This window comes from Mercenaria mercenaria, chromosome 15, assembly GCF_021730395.1.
Source record: "Mercenaria mercenaria strain notata chromosome 15, MADL_Memer_1, whole genome shotgun sequence".
Taxonomy (NCBI): domain Eukaryota; kingdom Metazoa; phylum Mollusca; class Bivalvia; order Venerida; family Veneridae; genus Mercenaria; species Mercenaria mercenaria.
In genome coordinates, this window is record NC_069375.1 from 48,126,271 (window position 1) to 48,143,250 (window position 16,980).

A 16,980-nucleotide genomic window follows, 5' to 3' on the forward strand; every position below is an offset into this window, starting at 1 on the left:
TTCAAAATAACAGTCATGCTTGTTCCAAATTTACACCTGTAGATTTTATATAACAACATTGATTTTACAGCTGTAGATTTCAATTTACAGCTGTCAAACGACTGTAAAACAGTTCGAAATATGCAAATGAGCTACACCTGTAAAAAAGTTACAGCTGTAAAAATGAAAAAAAGTTACAGCTGTAAAAATGCCCAAAAGTTACAGCTGTAGAAATATTATAGGTGTTGAAATAGGGGGTATTATTTTAAGGGACGAAAGTAGAGGTGCAAAAAGTTTTAGGATGAATTGCAATTCTCTAGATAAGGTAGCAATTACTATGAAAATGGCAAAATAAATGATCTAGTACGTAAAGTATATATGGTATGATTACAGTATAGCAAAAACAAAATTCAAGAGTAGGATACAAAGTAGAACAAACGCAGGGCTTGTTTATAAAACTTTCTTTGTCAGTCATGAAAACATATGACAATCTTGTAATTATTTCTTTTAAACTTATCGGCTTCCAGTATAGAGTAAATAGTTAATGTATTACTTATACATGTCCTTTTACAACTATAATAGATAATTAAACATTTGTACTTACTCTATACCCCTTTAAATTCCAAAATTTTACAAAATGTGATGTCTGTGTGAATTTCAGTTATATCCCGCCAAAATGCATTAAAGATGTTACAGCTGTAATTTTGAGACGTGGCTATTTTACAGCTGTAACTTTCAACAGTAAAATTTTTACAGCTGTAAACTGAGACCTTCATATTTTACACCTGAAATTTTCGGCTGTATTTCTGATCATTTTTCCACTTACAGGTCTTTTACAGTTGTTATTTCAAAATACAGGTCTTTTACAGACGTTTTACAGCTGTAAAACCTTTACCTTTTTTCATACAGGATTAGTGAATCAGTCATACATTGACCCAAATGTTCAGGGATTATTGTTAATTAAAAGTAGTTTATTTATGTCTGATATGTAAACATCATATAAAAGGTATGCAAAACGTATCATTTTATCAATACACACAAAAGGAGACAAACACTTCAGAAAATAAACTGTAACAATATAACTAGGCTTATCACAGACAATTTTTTACAGGCATTCATAGAACACAAATCACCACGCACTCCAACGTTTGTATAAATATTTGAATTAGGTACTACAAATGATATGATTATGACATTGAAACTAACAGAAGTCATACTTTAGAAATGAACAAAAAGGTTTAGACACTTTAGAAATAATTATCCCAGAACACTAAATGTTTTTTGGAAGTATAATCATAAATGGTTTAGGGGCTTATGCAGGCTTATACAAATTAATTTGCATAAAACCACAATTTATACAGTTTAATGACATAAAGTATTTTATAATGTTATTTAGCTATTAACATTTACATATGCTCATAGCAATTGGACCTTTATCACTTTCCTTACATTAACATCAGCCTCGTACTGAGTGGAAAACATTAGACAAACCTACTACCACTCACCTTGTTCTGCTGCTATGTTTTGCTTGCGGGTTTGTCCTTTCACAATTTTTTCCCAGTCACTTTGTCTTGTAATATTACCTCATTTACTCATTTTTATATTTGTTTGGTCATTGTTTGGACTTTGATTTGTTCTACTTTATGCCACATATTTATAGCCATAAAACTACTTTGTATTACCTCTTGTTTATTAGATGATATTAATTTTAAGAAAAACGTCTGACATTGGTTAGATGTCAGACATTTTCAATCCACATCTATCTTGTGTCTTTATTTTTATATAAATGAACTACACTGGCACTAGAGCACAACTGTAAAATACTTTCATCATACTGAAGCAGGTTTAGTTAAATGCCATTATAAGAAATTATGCACATGCATACGATATATATTGATCCACATAGATACCTTTAACTTTATGAAATAAAAAAATTGTCAGAGTTTGGAAGCAGAACATAAATAAATGAATTTGTGTTCCCACAGTAAGTTTACAAACAAGGCATATCCTGTTGCCAGCCACACCTGCCTGCAGATGAATGCTTCATCGTATCGACATTTAGCATGTTAACCATTGAATTAGGCATACAAGACTAGATTTCGGATTCAAACTGAGTTTTGAATAATTGATCAAGTTTCAGTGCCACCAGATATACAGTTTTCCGAATCCAGACTGCTATTTTCAACAAAGTCAATCTTCTTAGAACCACAGACATTGCGATGATGAATGAATTCAACACATTAACAACCATTGTCACTGAACATCGCGATTTCTTAGCAATTTGAAAAAAATATAGCCGAAATGTCAAATGTTGCTTTAGGGGATGCATCAAATAAGTATACTGGTTTTGTTTATTTACGTTGACAAACTGTCTTCTCTCATTTTATCTTTAATGAAAATGGTGTAACATTTCATGTATATTTACGTGGAAGAATACCACTAACTCCCTTAAAATACGTGATTACACTAATGCCCATTGCCTGACTGATAAAACACGCATATGTGTAACATGCTTTTGATGCATGTAAATAAATAAAAGAAAACAGATAGCGAAAATTGGGTTTCATAGATTAGGTCGCACAATATGTTTCTATTCAAAGACGGGAACAGAACAAAGAAGAAGAAAATCTACAAAGGACCTCTGAACTTCTTTGAACTCTTAGACCGAGTCTAAAACATAGCTCACTGAAGTATTGGGTTCTTGCAGGCATTCAATTTTCAAACATAGCTAATAAAAGATATATGTGTACTGACAGTTTTATGCAACTGCTTTCTCCTTTTTCCATACCATTTCATTTGAATTTAGTTTAACACCGATCTGTTATATCATTTCTATTCTGAAAAGTCTTTTATATGAAGTAGTAGATCAAATGTGGAAGCACTCGTTCTCAGCTCCTGTATGGCGCAAATTTCTATCTCAAGATGGCGTCAAATGTCCGTGGTTTTTTCAAAGTTTATTGATGGAAATATGTATGGATTTTTCATAATAAAATTTTAATTTATAACAAATTTTACAGTTTTCGCCTATTTAGTTCAATGACAAACACATCAGACAAACACATCAGAAATGTTCACAAAGAATGAACAGCCATAAATTTGATATCAGACATTTTCCTGATACTCCTACAAATGTATCTGAACATTTCAGTTCTGAAAATCACTCTGTTAGTGATTTTTCTTGCATGCCAATCGACTTGGTAAAAATGACTGGTTTAGGCTCTTGAAAGAGACTCGTTGGATTCATACATTGAATACAGCCTGGCCTCATGGCATGAATGCTAAAATATTATTTTAGTCTTTCATTTATTCACACAGATTCTTCCTAATGTATTTTTGCATATTAGTTTGTTTTCCTTGCCTGTATTAATATTATTTTTGCTTTGCAATTTTTGAAGGGAATAAGTATCTATTTTTGATCCTATACTATATGTGAATATTACGCCAAAATGGGTAACGTCTTTTGATGTCGTCATTGACGTCGTATTTTCTTGTGACGTCATACTGTTTTGTTATTATACTCTGATGAAGTCCAGTGGACGAAACATGTTAGTTTTGAAGTAAAAAGTATATTTCTGGAGTTAGTTCTTCACTTTATCTATTTCTTACAGTTTTCATATGCAATTTATATTTCATAAACATGTAACAAAATGTTATATTCATAATATGGTAAAAGTTAGCATGAAATGATGTCTCCTTTTGGGTGATTTGGCGAATGCAGCTTTCTGGAGGATATTCATTTAATGCATTCTGAATGTCAGTTGTGTATTCTCCACAATGGCCGCGGATCATTCTGAAGACTGAGATACTAGCACGTCTTACTATTGACAAAACATTACAGTTATAGTATCAAGTGCTGGATTTACTACCTGACTACAAATAAAAAAAAAGGATTTCAGATCATATAGGGGCTATTTTGATCACAAGTGTCACATTTTTCGTCGAATGCCATACTAAGAAAGAATTTGTGACCTGGACTGACACATGTCACGTGACGTAGGTTTGCAAATCAGACTACTTGATAACTCATTATAGATAATTAATCAAAGTGAAAGATTTATGCAACAGTCTGCCTGATTGGAAGACAGTGTCTATTTTTTTTTTCACTCTGCTGATTGTGCAACACCGAGTGAAAAGTCAGACAAAGCGTTTATCCTTAATGACGTTGTTGACGTTTTAAAGCAAAGTTACATATATATTCCCCCATTTCCATGTGCTAAATGGGCGGCTACTTTCTTTTAAATATGGCTTTTCCTCTCTGACTTTTGTCCTTGTTTTTATTTTAATCACAGTGACCGCACAAAGCATTGAATGATTTATAGTTTCAGTTTCAGTTTATTGGCAAATCAGTACTTATACAATGCCCTTTGGCCATTTTCAAACACATTAAATAAATATGGCCAAGAGGTTGAAAATATATACATGCAATACAACAAACAAATACAATACACATTATAAATATTACAAATTTCTAAGCAGCAGCAATAACTGCAAGTTTTTTCCTTCTTAATTTTCATTGCACTATAAACATATTTTGCAAGATTTCTAATGATTCTAACATTTGAACTAGACATAACATTTCTAAATTTGGTAACAGATGCCCAAGAACTATTTTTTTTTATAATTATTTGGCGTAAATGTGCAAATGACGGACAACAAAGTAAGAAATGTTATTCACTTTCAACTTGATTTCTGGTACATATTTTACAAATCCTGTTCTCTCCGTCAAATCCATGGTATCTACCACTTTCAATTTCAAGACAATGTGAACTAAGCCTAAATCTAGAATATTCTATTCTAGCTTTTTCACTTTGAATAACATCGAGATATTTTTCAAATTTGAATTCTGTTTTAAACTTTACATAGTATTGCATCTTTGGCTGGTTACTTAAACTTTCGTTCCAATTCTGAACATATTGATCGCGTCAACGTTGACTGTTCAATATTTGCATCAAAGTTCAACATAATATCACTATATCCTAGCATATCAAGACACGTTTTCACATTATTACATCTGTTCTTATTATTAGCGCCATAACCCAGAACATTATAACATTATGGTTCATCAATGAGTTCTGATTTTTCACAATATTCAACCAATATTTTAAAGACCTCTCTTTACAAGTAAGGGAAAGCGGAAACCTATCAAGTTCTCTAAGAACAGCAGCATTTGATGTATAAACAGTGAAGAAAATAGATAGGAAATAGTTACTTTAATAAGGCTTCATAAGAAATAAATTAGGCATTAAGTCAATTATTTCACTCCTATCGACCTCTTAAAACAGCTCTGAAGTAATTCCATCAATCCCGATGAACAGTTTCAATTGTTTCCTAACTATCGATGTAAAAATCTGTTAACTTTCAGCCTTATAGTCACAGTATAGTTTTTTTTGCCATTTCTGTTACTGCAGTTACCCCAGTGGGCAGCAATTTTCAAACGGAGTCCCAGACAATTTTTCTTTTAGTGAGGCCATGAAACGGCTGACAGCTTGAGAAGAAAGAGACCCTCTTGACATTGCGGTCTTAATTTGAGACATCCATCCAGACAGTGACTCTTTCGTCACTTGGCCTTTCCTCATGTTGTTTAGAATGTTTTGGAAAATACTACTTGAACCGTTGTCTTCCATTATATCCTCATAATCATCGCTGTTTCTATGTCCAACGTTTTCTTCAATATCAATATTAACTGTTTCTTCAGTATCCGTTTTGTCTTCTGTTCCAATGTTTGCTAGAAAGAAAGGGTAATTGATAAGTTATCCAGACAAATAAAGTTCTAACTTATTGATACGATATTTTATTCAACGGGACATTTTTCTTTCTTAAAATAGGTACAGTTAATGGTCAAAGTAGCAATGCAAAGTCAAAATTTACTTATATAATTCTTGAATGAGAAATGAATATCAACTCAGCAAAATTTATCGGATCTGTTCTTACGTTACTTTGTGTAGTATTGCAATTCAGCCTATTGAAAACAAGGTGCAAATATAATCGTGTCATTTTGTTTTCGTAGTATGAATCCGGACTTATTTCTCTGTTTCAAGTAAAAAATGACATTCTAACCTTTGACGAAGCTGACAGTATATATTAAAATTATGATTACCATGCAGACGTCTTCTAACAAAAGTAAAATTCGGAATCTATGAATTGTAGTGAAAAAAAAAAGATTGATTGCATTGCATTGAGATATATGCACTAAAGTTGTATAATATCAGCACTGCAGTTGAGTGAATATTTTTCGATAAAAAATTATTACTTTTAAAAGTTTACAAAAATGATGAAAACACTTACTTGGCGTTTGTTGGACATTATGTCGCAGTCTAGGACGTGCTGATGTAAGGCAAACGCAAAGTGATAGCAGTACCACAACTGTAACACACAGCTTATTCATTTTCCACATTTAAAACTTGACAAAATCTAAAATGCCTGTTAGATATTTCTGTCCGTTTTTTAGAATGAATTTAAATGTGACTGTTATATCAAATGCCCTTTTATCTATGTTTATTACAAGTTTCCAAATATAACTCAGTTAAGGATGTCAAGTTTACATTATTAGGTCACTGCACAATGTATAAATTCACTAAAAGTGCCTCGTCGCGACAAATGGGATTATCCTAATCTTTTTTGTCGTTAAGAATTATTTTTCAAGTAATAAATAAATGATCGGCGTGAGAACGGACCTTTTATAATATTATATATAATTAAATATTTTTAAAATACATGCAACCAATGCTAGGATCTATCTAGATGAAAAATGCGTGACGGTGCTTTTAACGCAATAAAATATTTCTTCATTTCCATATTACAGTTTTATTTCTAACTAATGTTTCACTGTAAAAAGTCTCCTCGTGTTGTTATATTTTTGATCTTTTGGGATCATGGAGTCCAGCACACAATTTACATAGTCATATACCTAATACAATGCATGCTTTAATACTTATATTTACTGACCAAAATACATGTTTATTTTTCTTATAAGAACAGTGCTGCAATGATATCAACAGACCCTTTTCCGCAAGAGTGTATTGGGGTTCTGACGTTATCTACAAATTGTACACAAACAAATGGCGTCATTCGAAATAAGTATTTCAAAATCGAGAACCAACATGTCAAAACGAACATTCCGTTTTAGCTAAAACTCATTCACGAATATATAGTGAACAATTCAGAATATACACATCATTAGAAATACACAGTATTTTAAAACGTTACATTTTCTCAAGAAACTCTTAACTGCAAGATGGTCTAATTTAACATGACGACTCACATATAATCTTAATGCAAAGGTCATTGTCAAACATACTTTCGTCGTTGTGTGCCTCTACATGACCTGTGTAACTTTAAAAATGGCAAACAAACTATAAATAACTCTTCTGTTGATTTCGTTCTCGTTTGTAACTTGTGGAAAACATTATAACACCTCAGCAATGCAGAAATCTCACGTGATGTAGCGTGAACGTCATGATACAGTTCACCGACATTATCTATAGACAATGTAATCAGACTGAATAATTTATGCAAACTTACATTTTACTCGTTTAAAGACCACCGCAGTTATCTAATTAGTTGGTTGCATCTGGATATGTCCGCTGTCTGTGCCATTTGTAATTATTAAGCAAAACTGGAACGTCTAGTCGTGGTATAATTTGTACGACATGTATATTAAATCAAACTTATTTCTACATATAAAGTTTCGGCTGACGTTTTGCGTATGATATGGTGTGCGGCAGAAATAGCATGGATTTAGTTTGGTTTTGAATTTTGTTTACCAATAGCGTTTCTCAAATATACACGCATAAACTCAGGACAAGCTTATTCACAGACAAAAGTTTTGGGAAAATTTGATTTTAATATTTTCTTGTATACTTATCGTTTCAATAATGCTCACCTTACTGATTGCTTCATCTATCCTAGACAAACAGTTCAGTCCCGTTATGCTAGCATTACTGTTCTTTCTTTTCTGTTCATTCTAATCCTAGCCCAGCTGGTCAGTCCCATTACTCGTAACGTAGCATCCTATAGCCGATACTACACAGCACAAAATGGCCGACCAAGTGTTAAATTTGATAGATAAAATGGCATTAAAACAGCGTTAGCATTTTAATTTCTACTGTACCTGGGTTTTACTTACAAGACGCTGTTTAAAAGAAAACAATATTGGTGTTTTTTTGAAAATGCTATTGAATTCCTTATCGCGGAACACGACGGGCCTTACTGCTGCAGGCGTAGCTTTCTAGTTACTATATAATACATACAGGCGATTGTGACTTTGATTGGATGTGATATTTAGCACCTATTCAGTGGCACTAAGAATGTTGGTGACTTGTTTGACACTACACCTCGTTCTTGTATATACACAAACGAATAAAACACACAGACACAGCCCTTACTTAACTGATAAGTAGAAAAAATCCTACTAATGTAGTTCCGGATATAATACAATGTCAACTGGGATGGGTTTAGGCAAGTCACATCAATTACAAATGTATTAAAATGTATGAAATATATAAACAGAGATATTACCAACTGAAGATCTGTAGAATTGCTTTACCCGGCTAATGATTAAGAAACTAGACCACTGAGTCACTCAAAAATATAGAAATGTGTATTGATTAATTTGATCTCATCTCATAACTGCTTTGAGTATTGGTTCCCAGTTTTGATCTTTCATTTTTATAACCGGCGGGTTTCCAACCTTCACAAGGTGAGCTGCAGTATTATTAATAGTGATAAATTATCACTTATTTCAATGGCTCATTACAGATAGCTGTTCGACATACTTGCTGTTTATTGTAATCTTTGTAAAATTATTAAGATACATATTATCGCAAAATGTTTTGAACAAGATACAGATGTTTTTTTAAATCTAAGTACCTCATTCCCCATATCACTTTTACTATCCTACTTTGAATATTCGAATATCAGTTATATTTGATATCTAATACAAATTATATAAGTATTTGAGACCTTTATCATAAATATCAAATGTCAATCATATCTACTTATATATAACAGGAATAATGAATATCGTTCATATCCGCTGTCCAAAATTGATATTTAAGACAACTTACACATCTCCCATTTTGAATACTTGAATATAAGTCACATTCAATGTCCATCATGACTATTAAAATACGGTATTTAATCTCAAATTAATAATATTGTTTTAAGTGATACTCGAGTTTTTCTTCACACTCAAACTATATCCCATTGCATCAGACATGAGTCTCTTCCACCTACAGTCATCACAGATTTCCCATTTGCTGTAAATCGTATACCATGAATACTGGCATGACTTCGATAGGAATGGCAGAATGTCTAGAAAAAAACATAACAAACAATGGATAGTTTTGTACTATGAACTGTGAAAACGCATACAATCTGAAAATTGCCTGCAGATTTAACAAGATTTTGTCTTATATACGAGATATATAAAAGCAATTAATTGCGCCACAATTAATTGGCATGCTTCCAAAAAATACGCTAAAAATTTGGTTCAAGCTCTTTTACAAAACCTCTCTCAAAGCTTCATGTAAAAACTCCGGCTGATATCAAAGTATAAAGAAATACGTGTGATCTTAGCCGGCATCGGCTTTCATTTAAAGTTAAAAAATGTTTAAAAAACACACATTAATCTGTATCATCCGGGTCCTAAAACACAAAACTTAGAGATACATTCCTAACTATTTGACTAAAATTAGCGGAAAAAGTGCAGAAAGTTAAAAACATTAAAACAGAAAAATGTTCGACTGCTCCTTTGATATAATTCAAGTATTCTTTTTTCTGACTTCTCAGTGTCATGGAGACATAAGTAAGGCGACACTTAAGGAGTACTTCTGTAATCTATTCGAAGTTATAAAGGGGAGTTTACAGATTTTGCTTCTTTCTAATAGTTCTTTTAATCATGTCATTTGGCTTTTATTTCGACTTTCAATTCTCCGCCCTCCGACAATTCTATGGGATCCGTATTACATATTCATAGCAAAAACCTTAATCGTTTACCTGTAGCGAAAGTCTAGATATAAGCCGTTACACCAATGTAGGTAAAGTGATTTTTATAGCAGAACATTGGGTTTAATATTACTGAAAAGTCAGAAATCTAATTCTTGGCGTTTCCAGAGCATTTGCACTTGCCGAAAAAACCACCTGATACCCATCCGTGACAGAAGTTTTCGTGCCGAATATGAGGACTGGTATTTGTGAACTGAATATATATTTATATGTAAAGTTCGATAAAAATCAAAAGATCGTTACCGCCAAAACAGTTCTATCTTCGAACCGGATATTTTCCTCTGCATCTATAACCGTTGACAGGTAACTACAGTAAGTTTTGAATCATCATGTACTTACCCCACTCAAACAGCAAGGATATCGATACAATCGTATATTTCCTGAGGTATCTCCACATGCTGCTAATGTACCCGTATCATTCACATCTATTGACGTCATATCCGCCACTTTAAGAAATCTTGACGTCATAATTCCTGCTATTGACAATTCAACCAACACAGAATTTGTCATCCACTTCGATTTGGAAATAACATCCCGTCTGTAGAAGACTTCTAAAGTTGCAGGACGCCCTATATGTAGAAAGAGAAATCGTAAAATAGAACAAGTTTGCATATTTCACGTGTTTTACGTAACGTTTAGCCAGATAAAAACAGATAATGATAGTTAGTCTAAAAGATAAAATTCACGTGGTGAAAGGATATTGCCGATATCATATTTTTCTAAAAACATTCTTAAATATGTTCAGATATAAACAGGTTTCATATTCTTATAAGTTTAAAAAATTTTCTTTAAACATCTGAAAAACTGAAGGAACAACTTGAACATCATATTGTGCACAAAACACGATATAATCAGCTAGATCTCTTGGAAATCTGTTCTATTTGTAACCGACGAGCAAACCGATATATATTTATTCTACTGATAGATACTGTATTTCTGGTTAGAGTATGTTAAATAATGATAACATTGCTCAAAATGTTTTTATTGATAATTCAAATCTGCCGAACCTGCAATATGTGTTTGATAAATACTTACAGTACATTAATTCCATAGCAACAGTACTTGTCCTCAAAATGTACTCCCCATCGGCAGGTTTTTCTACAGACCAGTCCAAACCGTTTACCGGCGCTGAATTGCCCTAATAAATATATTTATTTTCAGTTTCATCTTCACCGTATTTACCTTACTAGTATTATATGATCACGGATTGAGATGATAAAGCAACGATTTTTGTTTTGTTTTCATCATATAGAATACAAGTTGGAAATTAGTCTGTGATGTGTATTCTTGGAAGGTAACGATGGCTATAAGTCTGTATCATTTCAGCAATTATTAATAAAGAAAAATGTCTCTCTGGTGATTTCTGTGGTTCACATCAAATTTTGATAATGAAAGACAAGATAAAGCTTTGTAAGAAAAATATAAAGTAAATTACTGAAGTAGCCATGCAATTAAATAGGTGATTTCTTATTAGCTCTATCTTATTACGTAACATGTCAATGTCATTGACTGTTATTACTTAGACAGTACTTATCAGTTTAAATATTTTGTATTGCACACAACTCGTATAACGACAAGGGCACTTTTGCATAATATTTGGTTTCGTTCTCGACTATTAAAATACTACAAACACGTTTGTAGAATAGCTTGTACTGTTATCGCTATGTGCCAGAACTTTTGACCATTTATATTATATATATATTTATATTACTTGCCAAAAATAGTTAAAGCTATCAGAAATATTAGAAGATAATCAGTGAAAATAGTGTCCTTTTAGTTTTATATGACCTGAATATAATTATCTGAAAGAGCAAGGGAGATAATACTTAACAAAATGCTTTTGATTGTTTCGTCCAGTTGTCAAATATTAACTTATACATGTAGTTTAAGCCTAAAATGGAAAGGGCTAAAATCATAAAAACACAAACACAGTTCTCCTTACATTGCTTCGAGAATGTTTTATACGTAATGAGAACATAAATACACACCAACTATTGCAAAAAATGAAATTCCATTCACCTAAATTTGAATATTGTACAAGTATCAAAATATATGTAGAAAGCAACACATATATAAAAATACGTATACCTCCATTGTTGCAACGAATGAGTATAAAAATATTCCATTCTGATTTTGTTCATAGCGATGCAAAATAAAGACCAAGAACCTAGATGTTTGAATTGTAGGTATATACAAGGAAATAAAATCAAAACAACTGTATGTAGAATTTAGTACACTTTTTCTGTACCTGTAACCTTCCAGCATATTCCCACACCAAGCTACCATCTTCTTTGGGCAAATTAGAAAAGATGTATACACAGCTGTCATGAGAACCCGCTGCTATGCTTCTCGAGTCTGCAAAATCGGCGAAGAATTTTGTCAGTAATGTCCTTGAATTTCGAAAACGTCGTCTTTGAATCAAATGAAAAATCAGTTTTATATACCTATGTAGTGAAGTATTTTCTGACCGGCTATTAAACATTGGGAGGGCATGTACATTTTAATGAAAATTTATAATAAACGTCCAAGTTTATGATCTGAAACCCCGTTCTATCTACCTGGTGATAACTTGATACAATCGATCCTCTCCTTGCATATTTTCCTGTTGAGAATCTCTTCCAAAATCCCTTTATCATTTCGGCGGAGAATCTGCAAACTAGGAATAGTAATTTTTCTTACATATTTCTTAAGACATTGTTACAGGTGTTAGGATGCTGTTGAAGTGATTTGTAAAATTAGCAGTAAGTGTCAGATACCATTTAGTATGTGGAATTATCTTCATATATATTTAGTTATATGTTAAAAAGTTTTATAAGTTTAATTATTGTAGTTTTTCGATTTAATGAAAATTCCTGACAATATTTTCTCTACAAATTAAACGTATCATGCGTAACCACTTCTATTATTTTTTTCTAATTATTCACGAACTGATATGTTTTCTTTGCTTTTGAAGAACAGTGTACAAAAAGAACGGTATAATCTTTTAAAGAAACTATCTTGATATTATCTCACAGTTTCGAAAACAGGTAAAATGAAAACAATTATTAAACTTTAAAGCTCTTCTTATATAAATTGATTATTTTAAACAAATAATTGTACTAAAGACATCAATCTGACTAAAATACTTGATCTTCTAAACGAAGATCTGAGGATGACCAATTCACATTCATCTTTCTGTATATTTGGATTTCCGAAATTGCTATTTTTATTTTCGCAAATCTATTTTTATTTGAACTAACCAGACGACTCGTTTTAACAAGCATATGGCTGAACCATCAACATAGCGTAGACTGTCAAAGGGTGAGAAAAATGTGCAATCAGTCCGGGACTCGAACTCGGGACCCCTCGCTTACAGGGCGCGTGCCCTACCGACTGAGCTAGAACGCTGTCATCTAATATATTCCTTACTTACCCATTTATTCTGTTTAGCTCAGCAGCAGCATAGTAGCAACACATACTTTCTCAATATGCTACGACCAGAGAATGTTCGTACATTTGTATATGTAAATTCAAAAAGGATGATTTACAACTTCAGGGCTATATCAAAATATAGCCACATCTTTAAAGGCGCCTGATTAAACACCATATAGGTGCCCACCTATGCCTAAAACAATGCTCTGAGGGAAACATGGGATCTTTCGCCACAATGTCGACTTATATGACCTTATCTGTGACTCTAAGTAAAAAACAACAACAACAACAACAATCCCTCACTTACTGCCCGTCTTTCGTTCCAAGCGCCAACAGGGCTCCGTTATCATTGGCGTCAACACAAAGGTATTGGTTACACTGTCATGAAAACGAATATGTAGTGTATTTACCTCGTTAAGTATGAAAATGATTTAACAAACACAAAGAACAGACAAAGTAAAAATAGTTTACAGAGATACGACCTAAATGAATAAGATACATTTTTTCATGATATTTCCTTCATAGAAAACAGACAACTCTTTAAAAAAAAGTCGAATCGTCAATTATTAGGAACCACAAAATATCCGTTATCATTTGCCTTTTCAAAGGACATTATAATTTATTTCTATGCTTTGAACTGACTGATTTTATACATACCTTGACATTTTACTTTACTCATGCGTTTACTTTCGATTGACCCTTTTTATACCTTGAACTCATTTATGACTCATTCTCACAATATACTACCTTGAACTAAGCATTATAATTCCTTCCTTAACCTGACGCACTTTTCTTTAAATCGACTCTTTTCGTAACTAACTTAGTTCTTACCTTGAACTGAACCTTTGAGGTTGGCTTCCTATCTTGCGAGTTATATCCACAAACTATACCATCCAGACCAGCAGTGTACACGTCAGCCAAGGAAGTGGAAGCGATGGTCAATCCACGCAGCTCGTCATAGTGACACTAGTATAGTTATATTAAATCAAGTACATTGGTATTAAACTTTTACATATAATAACAATTGAAAGTGTTATAAATTTATTATTATGTACAACGAAATAAATGGTTTTTTTCCAGTTGTTTTTAACTGTTTTCAGTTGGAACATCAGTCATTTTGAAATTCATTTTACTGTTTATGAGTATGCCAACGTTGCCATTTGTTAAAGGTGTATATGAGCACAATTACACCAAAGGTATTTAGCACATTGGTGATAATGATCACTCCTGTTTGTCGATGGAATGTCATTTATGTGATCAAACGCAAAATTTGAATACCAAAAATTCGTTGAATAAAATCTGTTAAAAGATTCTTTCGAGGCAAAGAATGCAACAAAAAAGAATAATAGCAGACTCGGTTTGATTGTGTCTGTTCATGAGAGGTAATGAAATGTGCAACATCCCTCACGCTCCCTAGCACCAGCTTAAGCGGAACTCTACTACATATATGTTAAATGGTCACCATGATCCGAAAAGACCAGAAAATATAACAACACTGATCAATTTTTTAAATATATATTTGCAGTTCAGAAAAGTACCTTTTGATGGATCTGAGGAAAGTGGTTCATTCATTTCCTGTATAAGCAAATCGGGTGTTGAGGAACTGGTTTCATGTTATGTATGGGGTTATTACAAAGACAGTCCTTATATATTGTGGAAAAGTTTTGATGTTATAGGAGGTCAAAAGTGCTAAAGAACGTAGTGTTAATGAGCCGACGCAATCAAAGCCGAGACTGTTTTTATTTTGCTTCGTTGCGTTCTATGATTTCAGAGGATCTTCTAATACATTATATTGACTGTCACAACAACAGTCTTGTTGCGGTTGTAAAAGTTGTCCCTGTACTTGTCCTTTGGGACCATAGGGTACGATAATAGAATTTCGCTCAAACCCGTGCTATGGGCGTGAGGGATGTTGTATATGGGCGTGAGGGATGTTGTACATTTCATTACCACTCATCAACAGACTCACAGACTTTCACGTAAGATACTAATTGTACCTGCGTTATAGTATTATCTTCAAATTGAGCACCTTGCAAAGGTGCATCGCCTTCGGAGAGTTTAACTGCTAACAAAGAATTCATAGTCGTTCCAATCAAAAGACTGCTCTTTGATACGCATAGCATCCGAACTCCTCCTTCCATTTTAGGCATCTGAAATATTACAAAACGAGTGTAAAACAAGCGGTTTTCTGGCGGTCGGTATTCTTTTAACTATTCGCCTTATACAGATTTTAGTATTTCTTATGGATACATCATTTAAAACACTTGTGTACTTCAATAGATATTTACCAGAGGGCTCGACCAAGGTACTGGCTTCTTTGAGAAAACATGATTATTTAAATTTGTGGTGAACGTTGTTTTCATTACCTGTATAAAGCCGGCGCTGTTCATATTCTTGCCCCACTGCCATGTGTGTATTATACCGTCTCTGCCACCGGACAAAATATATCCTCTGTGATATAGAACCGTAAAAACTGGACCCTGGTTAAAAAAAATGAACATTTACTTGTTGTTTCTTACAATCAATAAACAAATTTCAAAACTTACGGATTTTGGATTTTTGCTTTTAACCCTGCTTTGCAATTAGTCATATGTCATTCTAAATAAATGAATAAATGTGACATTCCGAAAGTTTTAGAAGTTAAATGTAGAAGATTTTAGAATTTGAATTTTCCTTTTGGATCATTATTCTTGTTTATAAAGTTCTTACCTCTCAGCTTCTCTTCTGGTTAACCGTCACTGTTCCAGACTATTTTATCTTGCAGAAACGTAACATACGTAAGTGCAAAGAACAATATGATGTATAGAGATAGAATGGGTTTTTATATACATATACACAGGGAGACTTACATCGTGAGCATGTTTAATGAAGTTGGTAATTTTGTTGCCACCGTCTCCAAAAACATAAATTGTTCCATTAGAATCTCCTGTTATTAGATCACCCTTTTCATTGTAAGTTAAACATATCACGAACTTTGCTCTGAGAAAATTCTAAAATGCAAATGGAATAGTTGTATATGGTACAATCATTTACAGCATGGTTGTATATACATGTAATGTGTAATAAGAAAAATAAATCGTAAATAACTGTAACTGTCTGCTTTGATATCCACGTTATAGGAACTATGCTGCTGTGTGTGGCTGAGTCTGAATCTGGCTGAAGCTTCGTGCCTGAATATTTATATTATGCTTGTAAGGTTATTATACACAATTTTACGTACATGAATATAAGCTATACTAATAAGATTTATAGTATGGTAACATTTGATAACTGTTTAGAGGTTTAAGATTTAAGAATTGTTAACTTACATATGCACACGGAGAGTGTTGAATTATTATTTTCTCATTGTATTAAAATATCATTGACTTTAAACACAATGCAATGTTGCATGTTTATGCTTGAACAGTTCGTATTTTGTACAAAAGAATAAGTACTCCCTATCATTTTTTTTTCTCATGTCCATTGTCTTTTCCTGGACTGATCGTACTCGCATATTAATGGAATTCAATCCAATTATCTCGCTAGTACCACTATTACCAATACTGCATCTGCATATCACTTTTTCTATTTTAAAACAAAAGCGCA

At 32.8% G+C, this 16,980-nt stretch overlaps 2 protein-coding genes across 7 annotated transcripts in view; both read right to left on the bottom strand.

The window, feature by feature from the left end:
* Nucleotides 1-4,288: 4,288 nt before the first annotated feature.
* On the bottom strand, nucleotides 4,289-7,595 carry LOC123552275 (uncharacterized). The gene is made up of 2 exons (XM_045341803.2): nucleotides 6,265-7,595; nucleotides 4,289-5,704 (listed from the first exon to the last, which is right to left on the bottom strand). The coding sequence occupies exons 1-2, from the start codon at nucleotides 6,371-6,373 to the stop codon at nucleotides 5,388-5,390; spliced, it is 426 nt and encodes a 141-aa protein (XP_045197738.1). The 5' UTR covers nucleotides 6,374-7,595; the 3' UTR covers nucleotides 4,289-5,387.
* Nucleotides 7,596-8,067: 472 nt separating this feature from the next.
* LOC123552252 (echinoderm microtubule-associated protein-like 2) overlaps nucleotides 8,068-16,980 on the bottom strand; it is a 67,913-nt gene continuing 59,000 nt past the window's right edge. For 5 of the 6 annotated variants that reach the window (XM_053525208.1, XM_053525207.1, XM_045341764.2 and 2 more), the window contains 10 exons: nucleotides 16,245-16,385; nucleotides 15,762-15,875; nucleotides 15,393-15,545; nucleotides 14,227-14,361; nucleotides 13,703-13,773; nucleotides 12,543-12,640; nucleotides 12,233-12,339; nucleotides 11,020-11,122; nucleotides 10,324-10,553; nucleotides 8,068-9,291 (listed from right to left, as the gene is read on the bottom strand). In XM_053525208.1, coding sequence (XP_053381183.1) covers nucleotides 9,169-9,291; nucleotides 10,324-10,553; nucleotides 11,020-11,122; nucleotides 12,233-12,339; nucleotides 12,543-12,640; nucleotides 13,703-13,773; nucleotides 14,227-14,361; nucleotides 15,393-15,545; nucleotides 15,762-15,875; nucleotides 16,245-16,385 — 1,275 coding nt within the window. In that variant the 3' untranslated portion in view covers nucleotides 8,068-9,168. The other variant, XM_053525210.1, reaches the window with a different exon arrangement.

Bases quoted from the DNA above. Each gene is read 5' to 3' on its own strand.
- LOC123552275 (XM_045341803.2), bottom strand. From the start codon at position 6,373: ATGTGGAAAATGAATAAGCTGTGTGTTACAGTTGTGGTACTGCTATCA. The intron at 5,705-6,264 runs GTAAGTGTTTTC...CTTTCTTTCTAG, and splicing joins TAATGTCCAACAAACGCCAA to CAAACATTGGAACAGAAGAC.